At 40.8% G+C, this 18,538-nt stretch overlaps 1 protein-coding gene across 1 annotated transcript in view; it reads left to right on the forward strand.

The window, feature by feature from the left end:
* Positions 1 to 18,538, forward strand: part of KIF26B (kinesin family member 26B) — a 271,683-nt gene that overhangs the window by 187,718 nt on the left and 65,427 nt on the right. Inside the window, exons 6-8 of the mRNA XM_033144389.1 lie at positions 15,428 to 15,634; positions 16,426 to 16,519; positions 17,683 to 17,945. Of these exons, the coding sequence (XP_033000280.1) occupies positions 15,428 to 15,634; positions 16,426 to 16,519; positions 17,683 to 17,945 (564 nt within the window). The remainder of the gene's footprint in view (positions 1 to 15,427; positions 15,635 to 16,425; positions 16,520 to 17,682; positions 17,946 to 18,538) is intronic.

Here is an 18,538-nt window from a genome sequence, read left to right on the forward strand (position 1 = left end):
GAGTGTGGGAGAATCACTTGGGGGGTGGGAAATCTGCTTATTCATTTCAATGAAAGAAATTATGTATGCAAACAAACAAAAAATAAACATGCAGACATGCTTCCTCCATTGAGATGAATGGGTACACTATTACAGATGAGAGAGGTTCGTACGTGTGCCAGAGCAGTAGTAGTGACCGTACATCGCTTGATTGGTGGGAATGCCTACTTCCATTTCTGAAAATGATTTGTGATATGAGCTGAAAGCTCCGGGGCAACAACAAAAACTTAATTCCACAGAACTGTGCAGTGGTCAGTTGACAACTGTACTTGCTGCTGAAAGAAATATAGAAGGTGACATTTAAGAAACATTCAAATCACCAGTCAATCGTGAAGCTCACTGCATGATCAGGGACATTGGCTGCTGCCTCTCTACTTTATCCTGCCTCATTGGGTTGTTTGGAAGATAAAATGGGGGCGAGGGTGCTGTTTATGCTGGCTTAAGCTCATTGGAACAAAAGGAAGTGTATAAGCATAATAAACATATGGAATATTGCATGTTCTTCTTTAAAACATGCACTATAGATGACATATTTCTATTGCTATTTATTATTCTAGACGATCAGTCTTCAGTGTTCTATGTGTCTTTGTTGGTGGCTGATATAGATAAGCAGGTGACAGAAAAAAATGCAAAATGTTTAGCCACTGCTATCAGCAGTAGAAATACACACACACACACACACACACACACACACAGTATCAGATAGTTACTCTGAGATGTGCAGGTGTAGCAAAAGCAATAGTGTGCATATATCACAAATTGAGTTGTATTCTATTTCTCCCCCAAATCAGATTGTTTGACTGGTTTACTTGTCTGGTTAGAAGTTTTGTAAACTGTAATAAAGGTGATTAACTGCTTATTGCTGAACATTAGGGATCAACAGCATTATGCTCAGATTTCCAATTTCCATTTGCTATATAACTAACGCTGCAGTTCTACCTGGGAACTCTATTGGACTCTGAGGTGGCATGTATAGGAATGTGCTGCAAGTCACTTGCTTAAAAGGTTTTACAGCAGAGAGAAACTGCAACAATTTGTAGTCTATTTATAATCTTAGAGAAGATTCCTGTTTTTCAGAAAGTGATGATGCTAGGTTTGCTTTCATGAAATGAGAAGCTGTACCCTTCACATACGACTTGGGTGGGCTTTGTTGTGTCCTGTGCATGGATCTCTCTCTCTGTGTTGTCGTTGTTTAGTCGTTTAGTCGTGTCCGACTCTTCGTGACCTCATGGACCAGAGCACGCCAGGCACTCCTGTCTTCCACTGCCTCCCGCAGTTTGGTCAAGCTCATGCTGGTAGCTTCGAGAACACTGTCCAACCACCTCATCCTCTGTTATCCCCTTCTCCTTGTGCCCTCCATCTTCCCCAACATCAGGGTCTTTTCCAGGGAGTCTTCTCTTCTCATGAGGTGGCCAAAGTATTGGAGCCTCAGCTTCAGGATCTGTCCTTCCAGTGAGCACTCAAGGCTGATTTCCTTCAGAATGGATAGGTTTGATCTTCTTGCAGTCCAGGGGACTCTCAAGAGTCCTCCAGCACCATAATTCAAAAGCATCAATTCTTTGGTGATCAGCCTTCTTTATGGTCCAGCTCTCACTTCCATGCAGCACTACTGGGAAAATCATAGCTTTAACTATACGGACCTTTGTCGGCAAGGTGATGTCTCTGCTTTTTAAAATGCTGTCTAGGTTTGTCATTGCTTTCCTCCCAAGAAGCAAGCGTCTTTTAATTTCGTGACTGCTGCCACCATCTGCAGTGATCGTGGAACCCAAGAAAGTAAAATCTCTCACTGCCTCCATTTCTTCCCCTTCCATTTGTCAGGAGGTGATGGGACCAGTGGCCATGATCTTAGTTTTTTATGTTGAGCTTCAAACCATATTTTGCGCTCTCCTCTTTCACCCTCATTAAAAGATTCTTTAATTCCTCCTCACTTTCTGCCATCAAGGCAGTATCATCAGCATATCTGAGGTTGTTGGTATTTCTTCCAGCAACCTTAATTCTGGCTTGGGATTCATCCAGTCCAGCCTTTCGCATGATGAATTCTGCATATAAGTTAAATAAGCAGGGAGACAATATACAGCCTTGTCGTACTCCTTTCCCAATTTTGAACCAATCAGTTGTTCCATATCCAGTTCTAACTAGCTTCTTGTCCCACTTAGAGATTTCTCGGGAGACAGATGAGGTGATCCGGCACTCCCATTTCTTTAAGAACTTGCCATAGTTTGCTGTGGTCGACACAGTCAAATGCTTTTGCGTAGTCAATGAAGCAGAAGTAGATGTTTTTCTGGAATCCAGTGCATGTTTGCAATTTGGTCTCTGGTTCCTCTGCCCCTTCGAAATTCAGCTTGCACTTCTGGGAGTTCTCGGTCCACAAAATGGTGGCACTGAAATTCTTTGCGCCCTCCTGAGAGTATTTGTGTGCAGCTCCTGCATTTTATGAGTTTGTGAATGCCCTCTTTTGCTCTCAAACCCATGCAACCCCACCCCCAAATCATTAAAATGCACAAAACCAAACCAAACCGTAAAAGTCTGCATAATTAGATTAGCATTTTGAATGGCACAGACTTCATAAAGTTTGGTTAACAAAACAGAAAGAGCACTAATAAAATAAAATGGAGTTCTGTTTTTTCAAAAGGTCACAGCAATGGAATTCACTGGATACATTTACTTGTCAGTTGGCGGCAAAACTCATGTTATGCTAGAAACATTCAGTAAACAGTTTGTCTTTATATTTCTTTAAGGGATCATATTAAAAAGTCTGTGCTCTCAGATGGGAATGATTATTCTTTCCCTCTTGCCCTGGAAGACCTGATTCTCATTGACAATGTTTTCGCTATTTCAGAGTTAACAAATTCCAGAATGCTGCTCAAAGGGGCTTATATGTACAGGTTGAGAATGTGTGTCTCTCTGTGTGATATGTATATGTGTGTATAGTGTAATGTTTGACATGGACTAATTTTAGACCAGTAAAAGAGTAGGTATAGCACCACCTACATGAGGTTTTAAAAGTGCCCTGCATTTATTTCTGCTTTCAGTGAAGTAAAGTGGAGGATTTATCAATGGCAAAAAGTCAAACAACTTTACAGCCTAAGCCAAATGCTTCCATTGCCAGCTGTTACAGAGAAAGTTAGGAAAGAACATATTGTGTATTTTACATCTGTATGACAGTGGAAATTAGATACAACGGAAAATGGAATAGCTCTCTGTTGGTTCTCCATCTAGTAGTCTTGATTTGCACCCATATGTACAATGGTATTATATGTACCAAGAAATGCTAAATTCATTGGTTATCATAAAATGCACATTTGCATGTATTGGCTGTTCTGTTCACAGGGAATAGCAAAGCACAACTAAGGGCATGGGAGACCCACTATCTGACCTGAAAATCCTGTTTATTTCTTTTGTGGCTTAACAAGTTTATATAGATTTCCAGACTTGCAACTATACATTACAATGGACATGGAGGAAACAGCTGCTCTGTGACAATTTCTCCCTCCAGTCTCTGTAACATGTAGTTCAGTTTTCTCCATGCCTTGATGCCATTATGTTTTGGGTTTCTCCACCCCTGCTACAGTGAACTGTAATGACATGGGTTAAATTGAACTGGGTGTTAGAGGGGTCACAGGAAATTCAACAAGGGGCTGCCACCCATCATGGTGGCTCCATCCTCTTTGTAACATACAGTTCTGTATTGAAGTTCTAAAAACTGGCAAGTCAACCTATAAACAGTGGGCATCTTTGTGAATGGAAGAGACGGGAAGGCGGTGGTCTAAATAAAGTAATGGATCTCATTGCCTTTTGTCCATAAATTTAGGGTTACTGGATAGAGGGACTGGGGGGAATTAGGCCTCAAACTCCAACACATGGGTTGCAAATTATTTGTTCTGGAGTTTTGTGTGGGTGGGTTAATAATTATTTTCTGCTGCTCCCTTTTCTGTGCACGCTATTTCCTCAATCCTTGTTTGTCTTTCCAGTCATGCTTTTAACTACAGCAAGCCCACAACTTATGTGGGGGTTACATTCCGGAGATTGCACCTAAAACCAAAATCATGTATGTCCAAAACACATTGGGTTCAATAGTGGGTGGGATTGTCAAGCCCCTCCCCCAAATGCCCACCCACTTTCCATTTATTTTTATTTGCCAGGCATGTAAAGCTGAATGCACATCTAACTTTCTACACCAGATATCGCAAGCAATCCGAAAAGTGTGTGTGCTAAAAATTAACAATTGCTTTCAGTTCTTTTTCTAGCCCTGCCTGTAACTATTTCTGGAGTGCTGTTGAATGGAACTATGTGTATGTGTGTATGTTTGATCCCTCAGATTTGCACAAAACCAGAAAACTGAAAAAAATGTATTACAATCACCTGAATGTGCACTTTTGCACAGTTCCTGGGCAGGTTTGTTTTTTAGGTGTTTTTTTTTTCAAAGCACAGCTATCTTCATTCATGTCCTGTCAATACTTAATCAGCATAATGGACTCAACAAATTATAAAGTGGGGACAAACATAAAAGGGCCCTCTTACTGGTATAAACGGGACAGACCAAAGCTGCTTTTCCTATACAAATTTAAATATGTGCCGGTGTGGACTACTGTGGTCTACTTTGTGTAGGGGGGAAAGTAGATTAACAGTTTAATAATGCTCAAATGTGGACATGTCCCTGTTCAAAGTTTAAGTTTCTGATTACTCCTGAAAGTCAGATGTAATGTTTAGAAAATTATGTATTTCTTAAACTGCGCTCACTGTGCAGGATGGAACCAACCTGAGTTGGTGATGAATAACATAGTGTTGGTGGGGTGGGGGTGGGGAGTTCAATGCCAAATGTAACACCAAAATTTCCCTGAAAGACAGTATGTTGAGGTTGTAGCAGTAACCATTGTATAGCCCTAGCAGCTGAAATATGAAAGGACAGCCTTGAGATTTCATGTATCAGATGTAAATTAAACAGAAATCTAAATCCCAGATGAGCTACTAGGAGAGATTCCAAGTTTTTCATAACGGGAAGTTGCTTTTACATAAATCACACTCTCTTCCCCTTGGCTAAGTCCGTCTGGCCGGTTGCAATTACACATAAATTTCAGAAGAAGCTTTAGCCTGTGGATGTATATTCTCCAAGAGAACTATTAAATACATTTGCCTTACTGTACATACCAGGGAGTGGTAACAAAAGAACCACAACCTTCTAAAATCTGAATCATATACCAGAACATTTCTGAAGAATTATTACAGTCTGTAGGGAAAAAAGTGATTTGCATTTAAGTACTGTACTGCATTATGAATTGTCTAAAACGAGAGCCTCTCATATTGTATCTAATGTTAATGCTTTCAGGTCTGCGCTCTTCCTTGATATAATGAGTTTGTGCCTCTTCAAATAGAGAATAATGATCAATGCCAAGGAAAGGAGAAGTACTGAAAGCCCAATGTTACTGGAAATGTTATGTACAATGACATTATGTAAGCTTAATCTGTACAGCCCCCACTTTTTTATTATTGTGATGCATAATTTAAGTATAAGAAACAGGGTTGCCAACTGACCAAAATAAAATCAACCTGAGCTCCCCTAGTGCCTTCAACAACAGCTTGATCTGGTGAAATAATTCTGTGAAACTTTTCATGACATGGAGATTTAACATTATTACCCATGCAGCTCAAGCTGTTACAAGGAAGCAGGGGAAGGCAAATAATAAAAATTTGACAAATTTAATAAAAAGGGAATTATCATACGGTTGTTATTTATACAGCACCTAAGCAATTACCGGTAACACTAAGGATCTGCTGCCTCAAGTACAAGGCACATGTGAAGACAACTGGCTGCACAATAATTGCATAATTACTGCAGATAAAGGACATCATGATTGCCGATAAATCTCTTCCCCCTGAAAAAATACATCTCTTTGCTTTGATTATCACTGAATCACAAAGTTCTCAGGATCCCCCCAAGCTATTCTTCCAGTGGTGGCTGGTGAACATTAGGACTGGTGGTGTGGAAGGCAGAGAGGTCAACAGTAAGTGGAGCCAGAACCAATGACCAGCGGAGCCAACTGATTCGTTTTGTTCCCACCTTACTGAATTCTAAAAGGACAACACTGAGACTGAGGAGGAGGAAGCTGATAGGCAGGGCCACCCCCTGGACTGGTTTTCAGTAAGTAGTCAGGTGGGTGGAAGTTGGCTGATATTGCAGGGCCCCATTTGCCCTGATGGACCAGCCCCCCTGTACTCTTCAGCTAATTTACCTCGGTGGTAGATATGATTCTTTGCTATCTCAAAACCCCCTTCTACTTTCTGCTGGGATTGAAGTGCATGATTTAAAAAGACAATTAGTTTCTGCCATTCTGCTTGCTGTGAAAGTGTAGCTTTCTTTAAGGCAATTAAGACCTGGTTGAGCCTGCATTCTTCAGCTGTATGCCTGGATGTCAGGAGAGCCAAAGTATTATTTGCCATTTGTTTGGCTTGTGCTGTTCGCTCAATTGACTTGTTAATCTATGGCTTTAAAATCCCAATGTAAAGGCAGTTTGCAAACTGATTTGGATTAAACAGCTCAGAATGTATAGAGTTACAAAGAGGATTGTTTTAAAGCGCACCTGGAAATCAAGATAAAGTAACTCTATGTAAGAAGCAGCCTGGAAACAAAGTGCCATTATGGCAGAATGTCCTTCTAATAAAGCCCTGATAATCACCATCACACGCGTTCTCAATCAGACTTTCTCTTGCGTTTTTGTCATGGAGGAAAGCTAATTATGTGGGACACAAAAACACATTTGTGGTACTCAGCAAAGTTAGATTTTAGAGTCTTTGTGGACAGCAGCTGCAGGGCATCAATCTGGATCTGTGATAAATGATTCTGACATTTTCCACAGGCAGAACTCACATGGAAGGCCTTTTTATTTATTCTCAGATGTCAGATTCTGCATTATTGATCAGGTGCCATTCATTAAAGGTTGCTACATACTAGGAAGGGGGGGTAGGGAACCCCTGACACGGCCCCTGAGCTACACATAACGTAATGAATTATTCCATGTAGAAGAGCTTCCCTGAGATTGTTTTAAGGTTGCATGATGAGAACCTTGTGTCATCTGCTCATACCAAATTATTAAAGGGGGTGGGGGGAATGATACAGTTTGCCAGACAATGTTTATGCAGTGAATGCTAAAAAGCCATACATCCCATTCTGTGGCAATTAGTTTTCTGTCATTCACAGCAACCCTGTAACTTATTATAGCACTTAACAAGGCACTAAGCAGTGCTAGAAAGACTGGATCCATTGTTTAGGTTTCCACAGTACTGGGCTGCTGCAGTCATCAGGATTAAGAGCCAGTTACACTATGATCTCATTCAAGCATACAGGTTGGCAGCACACAGCCATGTAAAGCTCCATTTTGTTTTCAAACTTATCTTTTTGCACTTATATTTAACCTTCCTTAATCTGACAATCCTGTGCTTCTGGGGGTAGAAAGGTCAAGTTGTAATCTACACTATGGTAAATCCCCTGGCCTGTAAGGAGTGAACTACTCATTTTATGCATCTCTAACAACATAAATAAATATTTAAACTGAAATGTTTCAGTAATTTTTGTGACAACCACATCGAACTTAGGTTTAAACTCTGTTCAGTTTTTCAATCTTCAAAGATGTTCTTAGGAACCAGATGAATGAATTGTATCAGATCATCTGATGATTTAAAAACAACTAACCATGTGTTTTCTTTTGTTGGTTGCAAAATCTGGAGACTTGAATAAATACTCCAGTTGCACAATACATAAAGATTTGTGTTGGGCCAGTGGGCTCTCCCCCCCCCACCCGTTTCTTTTTTCAGCATCATTTTATAGTGCATAGAGAGGGGAATCTTTTAACCTGCTGGCACACCAAACACAGTTTCTCCTCTGGGATATTTATATTTCTTTCTAAGATTACTTATCCCCTCTTACTTACCCACTGTAAATTCCCAGGACATTGTTGTCATTCGTCTGCCTCGAGAGACAATGAAGTGTGCCTCCAGGAATGAAGCCAAACCACTGGAGAATCGCAGCACCTGCTGTGACTGCAGCAACCAGTAACTTGTAACCGCTGCTGTGTTTGCAGCACTGAAGTGACCTCTCCAGGATGCAAGCCTGGGCAGTGTGTATGGAGGTCCACCTGGACACTGCTTCTGACTGCAGTATTCCAGATATGGCTGGGAAATTCCGGACGTATGGCAACCCTAGGGTATGGAGGGCCCCAGATGATAAGACCCTCTTCTCAGCCTTGCTGATGTGGCCGAAAGGAAAGCAGAGCAATACATTTGGCACCAGCTTGGCTGCAGGAGTTGTTGAAAGGAGTCATAACAAGGTGCCATCTAAATGTCTTAGGGACTCCACTCTGGGTTTGTGTAGGGTTTACTCCTTAGCCTTTTATTTTCGTGGAGATGTCCCACAAAGCAGCAGGTATGAATTTTTCCTGGAGGTTTAGTCCTGAGGCCTTTCTCACAAGGCAGCAGAGTTTTTCACTCTCCTAGATGGGCTACCTTCTCAGGTTGACAAGCCCCATCTGCCCCACACTTCTCACTACAGCACATGCAGTAACTGCCTTCTTGACCATTGGACCCACATTAGCTCTCATCCACTCAATCCACCAGAGCCTGTCTTCACATGCAGGGAAAGTCCCTAACTCTTGTTCACTTGGTGCCTGTTTAGGTCTAGCAAACTGATTGTCCGAACTGTTTTATTTTGCAACTGTTTTAATTGACTTGTTTTATTTGCAACTTAGGACTTATACAGATTTCCTGTGGTCTTTCCAGGTGCTTTAAAGCTTTGTGTCCGATGTGGTTTCTTTTTGCTCTGGAGCTTTCCCTACAAAAACCCCACTCTTTGAACCTCAATTGGAGCAAATAACAATCTGCAGAAAACTTGAATTGACACTTGCTCTGATTTAGCTTTAAAGAGTGGGTTTTCGCAGGGAAAGCTCAGGGTAAAACAACAACAACAACCCCTACGCTTGGAAAGAGTGGGGCAAAAGGCAAGTGTGGTTAAGCTTAATATCTACCGGTATATTTGAGCCTTGTTCTGAAATAAATACAGAATTGCTTTTCCTTGTTGTTGTTTTTTGAAAACAATCACCTTGCTCTTTACTGAACATCATCTTAAGATTGTTTGTTCCACCTCAAGAGCCACAATCCTGTATATATACATGTATGCTACCTATATGGTAATGCCACCCCTTTGGATTTGTATTGAAACCCAACAGTAGTTCTATCCTCCTGCCTGTGTTCTTCTTGACAGATGTTTATTGGTCTAGACAACAGATTTGCTTTCCATCTAGTGAACTCCTACCCTCCCCCCCCCCCGCTCAATCCCCTGAAACAGCCTCCTTTCATTGAGTGAATATGATTACTATCCTTCGTTCTCCAGCTTGGAACATACTCTTACAAACCTGTATGTCTTAAATTGTAATTTAGTTTTAAAGAATCCTTATCTGATTGCATCGCCACTCATTATTTCCTTTGCTACAAAGACTATCATATGCAGACCTGGAAACCTTCTTTTGCATGTAATCATGGAAACTATATTGGTGTAAATAACAAAACCGAGTAGGATACTCTGCTCCCTATGCAGAGCCTCAGCATCCTTTGCCTTCCCCATGCTGCAGTGGAATAGCTGAGTAGAGATTTATCATTGTTTCTTCCACCCACCCAAATTAAAATTCTCATTCAACCAGACTGATTTTAATATACGGCTCCTTCACAGGGCTATTTTAAAAACATTTTGGAATAGGATTCGGAGGTTTGGAAGCATCAAGAAAAAATTAAAAGAGCGAATCCTGTTTTGTTGTTGTTTGGTTGGCTGCCAGTTCACAACAGCCAAATCTGCAGCCATATCAGTTCTGTGTATGCAGGCAAGATAGTTTTGAGAATGATCTTTTGGGCTTTTCTGGCCCTTTGCGCTGGAGCCTACAGTCTGAGGGGTGAAATGAATTCCACAGACCTTTCCGTTCAAAATATTTCAAATGGGTGAAGAAGTGCAGGATATAGAAAGGGGGAGCGTACTAAAACTTGCCAGTATACAGTCCCTAATATGTTTTAGTCTGCACACTGGAGAAAATGTGCAGTAGAATGGATTGTACAACTTCAGGCTACAAGTGGAAAATGCTGCATTTGAATGCTCACCTCCATTAAAATCAGCTCCTGATTTGGGCAGTTTTACACTTGCAGGTGGGTGTTTCCTTTCCCCCACTTTCAGAGAAGGGATGGGGAACCCTTGGCCCAACAGGCATTGCTGGACTATAATTCCCATCATCCCTTACTGTTGACAATGCTATCTGACACTGATAGGATTTTGGAGTCCCTACAACAACTGGCTACGTTTTCCCCATTTCTGAGGTGAGCACTCAGAAATAAGCTTTCCCTCACCTGCACTCTAAGGACTCTAATACTTCATTCCCAGCTCAGTCGGGTGAATGTGTAGCTAATTCTAACTATTGCACCTAGTTCTTTTCTGATAAATTTTGAGTCCATAATTTCCTTGCCTCTGACCAGAAGAGGTTAATTTTTGGATTTCTTTTAACTCTGTGGATGTGAGTCAATCAAGGCATAAATTAAGACCCTACTCTACAGCTAACAGCTCAACAAAGAGCCTAAGAGTTGCAGTAACTGTAGAGTAGGGTTGTAATTTACCTGGATTGGCTCACATCTGCAGAGCAAAATGCCCAAGGCCTTCCTTTGAGAGCATAGGGCATTTCTCTATAATGGGTGGGGAACCTCAGGCCTGGGGAGCAAATGTGGCCCGCAAGACCTCTTTTTCTGGCCCTTTGAACTAGACCACAACGTGTCTCCAGGCCACACCCATCAATGACCATACTCCTTCCCCTCCTTGAGTGTTTAACTGTGATAGTTCCTCTTCCTTGCCAGAATGTAGGATGGAGTGGCATTTGTGTGTGTATAGAAACCTCTGACTTTCCTATGTCTTGAACACATCTTACCATACAAAGGTAAGAGTCAAATCTGTTAATCTGCCCACTTTTGCCTTTGGCCCTGCACAACCTAGCATGTGGTTCCTGGAAGTTTGCCCACAAGGGAGTGTGGTCTCTAGGCTTAAAAGGCTCCATCACCCTTGCTCTGCAGGCTGGCATCTGAATAGGTCAGCGGCTCACAGATTTATAGAGGCAATATATGTGGCTTCTGAGGTTGTTTACAGAATTATTTTTTTGAGAGGAAAAGGTGTCCATGTATTGATTTCCCTCTACCATTCTCCTGATAGTTAAACATTCATTATTTTAATTCAGTATGTCCCAGTCTCTCATACCCTCCAACATGTTGAGTCACAAAACTGGGATGGACGTCTTCCAGTCCATGCTCCCACACGAGTCATGTGACCCGCATGAGATCATGGGGGGAAATGCACGAGATCACCGCATTCAAAATGGCTACCATGGTCTCGCAAAAAAAAAAAAAAAACAAAACACGACAGGATGTCCTGGCTTTCCTGGGACACTTGCAGGCTATAGTTTATGGCAGCTGTAGTAAATAACAGCCAACCCACTGTCGCATGGTGCAGCACTGGAATAGATGACTCAGTCGATGGTCAGACTCAGCATAAAGCTAGTACCTTGAGCTCTGCCACACCAGAGGGGATGAAGCGCTGTTGGCTGTGTATGTGGTGCCATTTTCATATGATCAGTGAAATACAAGCACTTCTGGTGATGAAAATGCTCTCTTAACTGCTTCACACACTGCCACCCATGTTACACTGCTGTAGTTGTTTGCCAGGTGAACACCCTAAGAAGAATTTAATAGTACTGGTGTAAAAAATACTGTGTTTTCTATGAGACCAGGCGGAGCTATATACATTGTGGTGATCAATTGGTTTCATGCCAGAGGATAGGCTATGCAAACATTATAATAGTAGGGAAATCCCTAGGTGAATTTTAATACTCTTGTATATTTTGTGTCAATTGCCTAGGGCTCAGGGCAGAATTTAATGGAACTAATTTGACACTTGCCAGATGTAAGAGAGGAACTAATTATCTCAGTCTTTTTTTTCCTTTTTTTTTACTCAAAGATTTTTGATACCTTTCCACATTCCTGGTGGTCAGAGTTAAGATGTAGCTGATTTTTAAAAACTTGTGTGAGGACCATGTGCCTTATGTGTTAAGAGGAATATTGTGTTACTACATACTTTTATCCCAACCCCTACTGTAATCTGGCTGTTACTGGAACTCGTGACACTGCAGTTCATGGGTTTCTTTTTTTACACAACTTGTGATTATTTTATGATTTCATTTTCATGTTATCAAGTGTTCTAAAAGACTGTTATCTGAAGAGGCATGATAAATTTTGTTCATGATAAGTAGAAATGGAATTCAAGCAGATGAAGATGCAAGAGTGAATATCTTAGTGTGTGAATGTGTTTACATCTGTTTTCTCCCCCCCCCCCAATGTATTTTGAAATGCTTTAAGGCCATGAACTTTTTATGAAAAGCAAGAAAGAGAATAATGCATTATAGTACCAAGTGAATAATAACTGTAAAAGAATTACAGCATAATTAACTTTTCTGAAATGTTTTGAAGGTATTACAAGGACCCAAGGGTCACCAACCTTTCAAAAGGGCGACCAGTTTTTATTTCCATTTTTATAGAAAAGAGAAGTGAAAGAAAAACAACAACCCATCAACAATCTCTCTGGGTGTACCTACTTCATAGTACCAATTTTATCAATGTTGCTTCAGCACATGGAGACAGGCTTCAGACAGATGCTGCTTTTGCATGCACAGTGGTACCTCTAGTTATAAACTTAATTCTTTCCGGAGGTCCGCTCTTAACCTGAAACTGTTCTTAACTAGAGGCATGCTTTCGCTAATGGGGCCTCTTGCTGCCTCTGCGCCGCCAGCACATGAATTCCGTTCTCATCCTGGGGCAAAGTTCTCAACTTGAGATAACTCTTCCAGGTTAGCGGAGTTTGTAACCTGAAGCGTTTGTAACCTGAAGCGTTTGTAACTTGAGGTACCACTGTAATCATGAATTTGTGAAAGCATTTTGTGGGTTGAGGAGAGGATATGGTTGCCAACTGACCTTTAAAAAGGCCATAGCCTGTTGCTACTTCTTTAACAACAGCTTGATATGCAGGAATCAACACCTTCCACAGATTGAAACTATCACTTGGCCCTCTGTTGCTGCATCTCACCCCAGGCACAGGTCCTAACACTTTTGATCCTGCCCTCTAATTTCCCTTTTGTTGCTGCTGCTGCTTTTAAATGAAGAACTTGAACATACTGCCCTTGAGCATGTGAAGAAAGCCATTGCTCTAGAACAGGCTGGTCACTTTGAAGGCTTTGTGATGAAGAAGAGTTGAGACAAAGGGAGGATTTGCACCAGTTGCAACTTTTACAACCAAGGGCTGCAGTTCAGTAGTTTGGCATGCAGAGGGTTCTAAAATCCAGTCTAAAAAAAATAAACACTCACATTTTCCCATATGTTCATCCTAATTGTGCTGGCAAAATTATGGATACCTTGAACTCTACCGATTGAATGACATCAAAGTGAAGATAAAGAAATAAGATTCCAGTATGTATTTGTTTATGATGTTCATTTCCCACTCCTTTGCAACAAGCTTCTTTTGTGTGAAAATGTATGTAAGTCATAAGAAGGTATAGATTTTATTGCACCATTCAATTTTGCGGTTGCTCTCAGCACAAATTTATGCTCCTTTCTGTTATTTAAAGCATTGGCAATGAGGAATTACAAAGCCTACTCTTCATTAACCTCCAATAAGTCTGTTCCTGTAGTCAGCAATTGCCATTACATTGATGGACTGCTAATATAGCTTGATAGCTCTGCTCTGCCTCTGTCTCCGTGGACAGTGGCACTCCTGCCAGCTCCCTCCCCATGCAATGCATGTCCAATAAAATGTGCCAAAATGACTGATGGGACAAGTAGTTCACAAAGACACACCGCTCAAAATGAAAGTGCTCCAGCTTTATGTATTGCATAAGCAACTATATAATCCCAAAATGAAATTTTGCAGTGTGGGTTAGAACTGCAAATACTGCTGACTGAGATCACTGAAGCCCCCATTTCTGATATGCTTAATATATTTCCTATACCAAGACAGTAGCCTAAGTGGACTGCGACTGGACTTCAAAATTCTTGGCGGAGATTGAGGACTGAAAAGATCAGAAATAATAAGAATTATAGATTTAGTTCTGCTTGTGGTATAACCCAGGTGTAACTCTGCTGGGATCAATAACAAGAAACATAAAACATTTAAAGACATCTCATAAAATTCAATGAGCCTTACGCAAACCGGTGCCAAGAGAAAGCTTCCCATGTGGCAATGTGGGATTTTGTTGGCTTCTTATATGAAGAAGAAACAAAAAAAACAAAACCCCCCAGAGAATATACTGCATGGATTCTTTTAAACAACCCTCTTGGTGTGACCTGTCTTCTAATGTATTAATAAATCCCAGCAAGAGGAATATATTTTGATCTCACATGGTAGTGAACCAAAGAGATTAAGAGGAGCTATCCAATCTTATTTTCTACAGCATTTGTTGCACAAGAGTTTGGGGTATTTTTTTCCCCCTTGATGCAAAATAAATGCAACACAAGCTGATAGGGCCACTTACTGGAAATAATGCTTTGCATTGAATATTCTCCAGTTTCCATTTTTGGTTGAAAATGACTGTTTAAGAGTGGTACAAATTAGCCTTAACAGTGCAATCCTATACACTGAGTTCAAAGGAACTTACTCTCTAGTAAGTGTGTATAGGATTGCATTCTTTGAAAATGCATTGATCGTATGAAAATTCAGCCTTTTTTCTTTTTTTCTAAAAAAAAAAAATTCTGTTCAGTGCAGTTTTTCTTCCTGTCTGTTACTTCTTTCTCCATGTATAAGTCACCTGGCAATCCTAGCCAGTTAGGAACCTCATTATGAATGAAATGACATCACAGTGGTACACTGCGAATCAAATTGGTTATTTGATGCATCACTGAGGGCACATGAAGGAAACTGAGCATGAGGGCAATGCTTCACTCATTAGATACATTGGTGATCTGACTGGAGTGAGTGCAATGCGCGATATCACAAGAAGCATTTGGTTAACAGAATTTTGTTCCAGCCTGCACCCAAAACTTTTATCACTTTCATACAAAGTACAGTGGAATTTGCTACCAAGGAGTGTGGTGGAGTCTCCTTCTTTGGAGGTCTTTAAGCAGAGGCTTGACAGCCATCTGTCAGGAATGCTTTGATGGTGTTTCCTGCTTGGCAGGGGGTTGGACTAGATGGCCCTTGTGGTCTCTTCCAACTCTATGATTCTATGATTCTACTCAAGAGTCTAATTATAGTTGCTGCTGATATACGTATGTATAGCCTAATGAAATGTGTGGGATTTCTCCTTCCCTGCCCCCACCCTTTGTTTGCTTATAGGTGAAGGTCATGGTTCGCATTTGTTCTACCTTGGCCAGAGACTCCTCTGAATCCAGCTCCTTCTTAAAGGTTGATCCTCGTAAGAAGCAAATTACTCTGTATGACCCATTGTCCTGCGGAGGCCAGAATGCCTTCCAAAAAAGGAGTAGCCAAGTGCCACCCAAGATGTTTGCGTTTGATGCCGTTTTCCCTCAAGACGCATCTCAGGTAGGCAAACTGAGATGGGGATAATGTTCAAAGAATTGCATTACTGTTATTCAGAAGCTTCATTATATATTAATATCAGGTCGAGAATGAATTTCCTTTGTAACATATATAGTAAATGTTAAAAGCTTACCCAATTCAAAATGTCTAGCCTGACTTATTCCAAAACGAGTGTGTGGGAATGTGTGTGTATGGAGCAAATCAGATCAATACCGGTAAGGTCCTGTCAGTACAGTATGTAAAATTCAACCGCTTCAGATTTCAGCCTACCTGCTAGGTTTTGTGGTTGACAGCTCCCAAAACATTTCTTGTGCCCTCAAAGGAAAGTGTCCTTTGATATCCTTGTGTCCATTGATATCAGCATGACAGGATCCTTCCTGCTTCCTAATTTATCAGTTCACATTAGTAGTGATAGTCATAATGAGAAGGCTATGATCTTTTCTGTAAGACACCTGCCCCAAACTGTAATGCAGTATCTAAAAAATCTGCACCAGAAAAATGAGGTAGGAGCTAGGACAATATTCTGTTGCTGATTTTTTTTGGGGGGGGGGGGGATTTAGCAGAAACCAGCCATCTGCTGGTTTGAAGCTGTTTTAACCCTCATCTTATTTTTCCTATAGATTTTGTAAATTATAACAAAAATTGTTTCAAGTATATAGATAAAAATAGCATTAAAATGTATAAGCTTATTAACAGCAACAAATCTAACCTAGTTTTCTTTAAGCAAGATATTGATAATCCCATTTATATTCACATTTCCTCATGAATATATAATCTTCTTCCCATTATAACAGGCTGAAGTATGTGCAGGAACAGTAGCTGAAGTGATCCAGTCTGTGGTGAATGGTGCTGATGGATGTGTATTCTGCTTTGGACACACCAAACTAGGTTAGTAAGTTTCATATTCAAAGAATAATGTAGAAGAAATTCGTCACCTACAACTTCCTGTATCTTGTTTCCTTCAATATACCAGTCACTCTTGTATTTCCTGCAGTTTTGATGTATTCCCAGAATACTAAACAGTGGGGAGGGGATGTGTCATTCTCTACCCCACTTGCTCCTCACCATTGTTTTAGAATAATGTCAAGTAGTTGCTTATCTCTTTGACCTCTGATGGGAGGGCGTTCCACAGGGCGGGCGCCACTACCGAGAAGGCTGGTTCCCTGTAGTTTTGCTTCTCGCAGTGAGGGAACCGCCAGAAGGCCCTCTGCGCTGGATGATGATTAGATGAAGGAAGTAGCCACTTTTAAATTCCATGGGGTGCTTATGGTTGAACACTAGTGGCCAGTATTAGTTTGAAAAAATGGTATCCATTCAAGATAATCAATGTTTATAATAATAAAAACTGTACTTACAGATCTATCAGCTTACAACAATATCAATTTCGAAACCTTCTCATTGTCATGGTTGACCACATCCAAAGGTCTACCACTTGAATGGATATACCATTCAGAAATTTTATCTCTAGTATTATTTAACTTGGGATTGTAAATTTTATGTGGATGGACTCTGTTTATATGCTGATTCAAATTTCCTATACATGAAAATGAAAGCAGTGAGCCTTACTTGCAGTTTTACAATTAAAAGTAGGTTGTATCACACCCAGTTTTACCAACAGAAGACTGAGGTACAAAAATGAAATCAAAAAGTTAATAGAATATCCATTCAATAGCTACAACTACTTTTATGAATCAAAGGGTGGAATCCAACATAGCGCTAAGTCTCTTGTTCAGTCAGTGCAAGGATTTCTCCTTGCTCTACATAAAGTTCTGCGCCTTCCTCCCTGTAGATGTACCCTAAATCTGTTCTAGGTGGTCTCCCAACCCTTAGGAGCAGATTTGGAGAGGGCAAGAAGCATGTATGGGGGGAGGAGAGGGAAGAAGTGATGTTGGGCAACCATAGACTGGACACGGTAGTGAATACCACTGAACAACACATTATTGGAGATCAGGATGTGCAATATTTTATGATTACTCATAGGGTTCCTTTCTTCACATTTTCTGTTTGCAGTCATTGTATTAACTTCCTTTTTTCTACTCCATTCCAAACAGGAAAATCCTACACGATGATTGGAAAGGATGATTCCATGCAGAACCTTGGCATAATCCCTTGTGCCATATCCTGGCTGTTCAAGCTGATTAATGAACGGAAAGAGAAGACAGGAGCCCGGTTCTCTGTCCGAATCTCAGCAGTGGAAGTGTGGGGAAAAGAAGAAAACCTGAGAGACTTGCTGTCAGAGGTGGCAACAGGCAGCTTACAAGACGGCCAATCTCCTGGTGTCTACCTTTGTGAGGACCCAATTTGTGGCATGCAGGTGAATACAAATACCAAGTGGTGTCATGTTTTACTACAATGGATTCAATTAGAAAAACAAAAACAAAAAAACCCCCAACAACCCTAAGCACAAACTTTTTCTAACTTGGAAGTGTTTACTCTCAGGCACACAAGAAACTTTATGACCTGCAGCTGCAGGGGCCATCTGCTCTCCTGGCCTAAATATTTGCGCCTTTGGCATAACTTGATGTTGAGCAGAGACCTCTGTTTGCTATAAAATGTGAAAGGATTCAGATCAAACAAAATTTGTCTCCTTCCTATAATAATTTCTCCAATGTATAACAGCACACTAAAATATTTACAATATTGCACAAATAGCTGGAGGCCAATAATATGGCTGTTTATATCTTCACAAACTACATTATTTATAGTACTAGGCTTCGTAATGTTGTAGGAAGTATTAATAGCTACTTATTAATTGCTGCCAAGCTGTGAATGGGAGCCCTGGCCAAGCCAAGAACAACTCCCAGTGTTCTTCGGATAGGAACACCCAACTGGTTTAAAAAAACAACACAACACTTCCTGGCCATGTTGAAAGATACATGAGCTGCAGTAGCTGTTTGACTCCCTGCC

This window comes from Lacerta agilis, chromosome 3 (assembly GCF_009819535.1).
Source record: "Lacerta agilis isolate rLacAgi1 chromosome 3, rLacAgi1.pri, whole genome shotgun sequence".
In the NCBI taxonomy this organism is placed as follows: Eukaryota; Metazoa; Chordata; class Lepidosauria; order Squamata; family Lacertidae; genus Lacerta; species Lacerta agilis.